General features: G+C 37.4%; 1 protein-coding gene across 1 annotated transcript; it reads left to right on the forward strand.

Moving 5' to 3' along the window:
- Window positions 1-734: 734 nt before the first annotated feature.
- LOC121766317 (transmembrane emp24 domain-containing protein p24delta9-like) lies at window positions 735-4079 on the forward strand. Its single transcript, XM_042162573.1, has 4 exons — window positions 735-1151; window positions 2421-2630; window positions 3583-3659; window positions 3743-4079. The coding sequence occupies exons 1-4, from the start codon at window positions 933-935 to the stop codon at window positions 3885-3887; spliced, it is 651 nt and encodes a 216-aa protein (XP_042018507.1). The 5' UTR covers window positions 735-932; the 3' UTR covers window positions 3888-4079.
- Window positions 4080-5135: the final 1056 nt, after the last annotated feature.

Genomic DNA, 5135 nt, shown 5'->3' on the forward strand with positions numbered 1-5135 from the left:
CCAATTCCACACCTCCAATTCCGTGTTCCAAACGCAGCCTAAGAGAGCCACAAAGAAAATTAAGAATAAGAACCTACAGTTAATAAATCTGTGCGATAACAACTGGTATTTATAGAGAGACTTCTAAACAACTCAAATTCATATTTTTATTTTCCCCAACTTTTTAGGTTTAAGAAAACCCACACTTTTTTGAGAGGGAAAACCCGCAGTTTTTTATTGGGGAGGGGGAGGGGACCCATGTTTTTTTGGGAAGGGAAAACCCACACTCTTTACTGAGGGAAAACCCTCACTTTTATTTGCCGGAAAACATTGATTTGGGCGATATACACATGCAAATGATGTAATGTAATCGGCTTTACAACTAATAAGAAGCTTTTAACCACTAGTTTTAATGCATAAAGAGTGTGATGTACATTTAACTATTGGTTAAGACATGATAACGAGAGATGACACAAGTCACTTGCAAAATCCCCCCTAAACCAAAATTTGAATTCAAGTAGCTTTTATGTATAGTATAGAAGTATAGATGTGAGGGGAAATGAGTTAGTGAAATATGAAGTCCTGTACTGAAAATGATTGTAAAAGTGAAATGAAATAGTGATTTGTCCAAATAAGAAACTATGGAAGTATAATTGTACTGCTTGTTTAACATGGTTAGCACTGAAATCCTACGTGGAATGAACTCATTGGATATTGTAAACCAATGACGCGATTATGATTCAATTAGAAAACATAACAAAGAAGCTAATTGAGAAAATTCAGTCGTCGCCTCTTTTGCAACTTCTGCTATCTTAAGAAAATCGTTGAATTTCGGGAGAAAACTAAATTACTTAATCTGAATTAGGAGAAGAATTACCTATCCCTAAATTTAGGGGGGGAAAGCCCTTCCTTTTTCTCGAAAAATCATCGATTATTCATCCGTCGTCGTTGATATGAATATCCCAATCCAAAGAAAGGGTTTTTCACTCCTTTTGATTTCAGTTTTCTCGTTATGGAGTCGGGCTGATTCGATTCGGTTCGATCTGGAATCCGGCCACACCAAATGCATATCAGAGGACATCAAGAGCAATTCTATGACCGTCGGAAAATACCAAATTGTAAATCCCAACGACGGACACCCTTTGCCTGACTCTCACAAAATCACCGTTCGGGTAATTTTATATTTTCGTAATGTTCAGTTTCATTTTTGTATTTTGTTTTTATCTTTGTTGTGCTCTTCCTCTTTTTTAATTTTTTTTAGGGTATGAGGTTTTGGGTCTGTTTGATTTAACTCATGCTGTTGGCAATTTTGAGTTATACTCCTAAAAATTGGAACTTTCAATACACGAGTTTTAATGCAAAATTGATAAAGTAGGAGAGAGGAAGAGAAAAAAGTTTTGGATTTAGTGACGGTGGATTGTGAGGTCTATTTGGAGAGTTTCTAATTTCAAGAAACGGACTTAAAAGGAAAAAAATTCTATTTTTACGAAAGAGAGGAAGAGGAGTAGTGATTTTCTAGGTTTTACTTTGTTTGGGATCAGATTAGTTTTAGGGCAATAAGCACCTCATTTACTTTTATGATGGAGGTGGTCTTGTGCTGGTTTATGATTAGCTTAAAACTTCCTTCTTGGGTTATTTCCGGCATCTGCTCTTTTGAAAAGTTTTCGCTAAATGATGGATTCTTATTACTCCACTTGTTTCCTAAAAATAGGAACATTGGAAATTGCATGAGTTTTAATTCAAAATTGGTAAATAAATAGTGAGGGAAATTGGTAAATAAATAGTGAGGGAGAGAAAAATGGATAAAGTAAGAGAGGAGGAAAAAAGTACTCACTCTGTCCACCATTTAAATAATCATTTTGTCATTTTTGAATGTTCACGATTTAAAGAACCATTTACTTTTTTACACTTTTGATACGTGGACCTCACATTTAACTAACTTTTTACACTCATAATACATTATAAAACTAATTCTCTCTCCGTCCCACCCACTTTCCTTTTATAGTTTATCCCACCTAAGATGACTCATTTCTAAAAATAGAGTCCCTTTTATATCTACTTTATTCCTTCTTTCTCACTTTATTCTCTCCACCTAACTCATAAAATTAAACTACATAAAATCCCGTGCCGCCTAAGGAAAGAGTCATCTTCCTTGGAACAGAGGGAGTACTAAAAATGGGTCCCACATGACCACATCCCATTTACTTTTTTTCTCAAAGTCAAGTAATTTCTTAAAACTCGTGTCGAGTATAAATGGCTCTTTAAATGGTGGAATGAGGGAGTAGTGTAATTAGTGTTAGAGGATTGTGGAGTCCATTTCCTAATATGGAGTGTTTCTATTTTTAGGAAACGGACCAAAAAGGAAAGAATTTCTATTTTTAGGAAAAAGAGGACTATTAGTTTGCAGCTCGCTCCTTTGATTGTTTAATGTATGTTTGCAGGTGACATCAGCGTACGGGAACAGCCAACACTATTCAGACGATGTCACTGAGGGGCATTTCGCTTTTCAAGCAGTGGAGGCAGGTGATTACATGGCTTGTTTTTTTGCCGCCGATCACAAGCCTTCTACCACCATAACCGTTGACTTTGATTGGAAGTCGGGCGTTGCTGCCAAGGACTGGACCAGTGTCGCCAAAAAAGGTTCTGTTGAGGTAAGTGATCTTATGCATTTTATCCTTCCATTTTGTTTCTGCTTCTTTGGTTTCTCATTGGCATGTCTGTATTCAAATCATCCATTTTGTGATTGGAAATAGATAAAACAATTCGTTTCTCTAGTTATGGGAGTCTAATATCATGGGAAAGATCACGAGAATTAATAATTTGCAGCTTGCGTTACAGTAGAGAAATAAAATATGAAAAGATTGTCTCTGGCTCGTTATCATGGTGCATAAAGATTGTGGTTTTCCCTTTACACTCATGAAGGATGCAGCAATCTGACATGATAAAATGGCTATGTAACTTATGTTTGATATCAGTATGCTTTCTCGTCTTTGCCTCTCTTGGCGCTGCAGTCTGCTATTTCCTTAGCTGTTAAGAACTCTTCTTCTTCTGCGATGGCACATTCCAAGTCCTAGTGTACTGCAAAATGGCTTTTGCTGGTGTTTATAAAATCTATGTAACATACCTACAATTCTAATGTGATGGGATGCATGCGATTTCTTTATAATCTAATGATAACCACGCCAAGCATTGATGTGGAAAGCCAAAACTGAATTTCTTAACTAACATCTTCGTACATGGTGTGGGCATTTACTCATTTTGTTGCTGTTTTTAGTTCTCGGTGCCAACAGTGATGTTTAGCGCGAAATGAAGCATAGTTTTTCGGAACTACTTATGATTTATGAACCTTTCCGTTGAAATGTTATCGTGCTTCATATAGTACTTTTAAAATCATTCCTGAATCACGCTTCATGTATTGTATTTTCATGTTTTCCGTTGTGATTTGGATTATTTTTTGTTTTACCATATTCTCGCGGTATTCAACTTACATACTTAATTTTTATTTTGATCCTCTGACATGATTAAATCGATGGTTCTTGAAAACGTTCCCCTTCTATCTATTTTGATTTTTAACATTCTCGGGTTTTCTTCCTTCGTGATCAGTTGATGGAAATAGAACTGAAGAAAATGCTGGACACAGTCCAAACCATCCACGACGAGATGTACTATCTACGCGAAAGGTAAGTCAAATCAAGATTTTCTTTTTGAAGTACATCGATAATTTTCAGTGTTTTAGTTAGTGGTAAATGGTGTGTTATTGCAGGGAGGAAGAGATGCAACTGCTGAATAAAGCTACAAACAACAAGATGTTCTGGTTTAGTTTTCTATCGATTCTTGTGTGCCTATCTGTAACTGGAATTCAGCTATGGCATTTGAAGTCTTTCTTCGAGAAGAAGAAGCTTATTTAATCTAATGTGCCATTTTAGTAATTTATTGGCATTTCTGAGTACTGTACAATACTTAGGGAAGAGATGAATTACATTTTTTATTCGATATTGTAACAGAACTGTAATAAATTTTATTTTATAGGGGTTTTATTGAACTGAGTGAAGACGAGAGAATAGAGATACTTGTATTTTCAAATCACTTTTTTTGTTTTACATCTCTTTCCTACTTTACTAGAAACTTTACTAGAAAGAAAAAAGGTTGATTTCTTATGTAAAGAGCTAGCGAATAGGCTTTGTTCTTCAAGCAGGAAATTACATTCATTAGTATTATCAATTAAGCTTCCACTTAAATATTCAATCCAACTCAACATGTGCATTTTGGCGATTATTAACTCTTGTATCCGACAGTAAAAAATGATGGTTCATTTAGTTTCCACAAAGATAACAGGTAGAAGCCCCGTCGGAAAATACTCCTTCCGTCTCACTCAAGATGTTCATATTCTTGAGTAGCACATAGTTTTAAGTGAAGTACACATTCTGTTCTATAGTAGTAGAGATATTTCTTTTCGGCACAGAGATAAAGAAAATTTGTGTTAAGTGAGTTAAGTGTCCGACAGGCTAGCGGGAACTCCGTCGCGGACGGCTGCTATTGTGTCGGCGTCGCGGATGGACGAGAGGAGCGAGGACGAGCGGTCGGTCGACTTTGGCGGCTAGCCGATCGCTTTCAAATCTTCTTTTTTTCATTTCACTATATATATATATATATATATATATATACGGCTCGTTGCTCTTGATTTCATTCGCACCACTTGTGTTAACGAGTTTCTCTTCATTCTATCTTAGTTTCTGTGGGTTAAAAAATCTCATGATGGTGTTGATGATCCGTCGCAGCGAATTGACGACGAGTTGTGGGCCCAGACATCCGCGGAGATAGATCGGTTAGTGGCAACAACACGTGCGACAACAAATGCATATTGTCCCCCGAGACCACCTCGGCGCCCACCAATGGTTTTTCGACGAGTGCTTCGCTGAGGAGCCGTGGTTTGGGGAATCGTTCTTTCGGCGGCGTTTAGAATGCACCGACCGCTATTTCTGCGTATTGTGTCAGCGTTGGAGTCTCGATACAAGTATTTTCGGTTCAAAGAGGATGCGAGTGGTAGACCCAGTCACTCGCCGATACAGAAGTGCACCGCTGCAATCATGTAGTTGGCCTATGGAGGTGCGGCCGACATGTTCGACGAGTACCTTCACATAGGCGAAACGAATGCC

The sequence above is a fragment of the Salvia splendens genome, chromosome 15, assembly GCF_004379255.2.
Source record: "Salvia splendens isolate huo1 chromosome 15, SspV2, whole genome shotgun sequence".
Taxonomy (NCBI): Eukaryota; Viridiplantae; Streptophyta; class Magnoliopsida; order Lamiales; family Lamiaceae; genus Salvia; species Salvia splendens.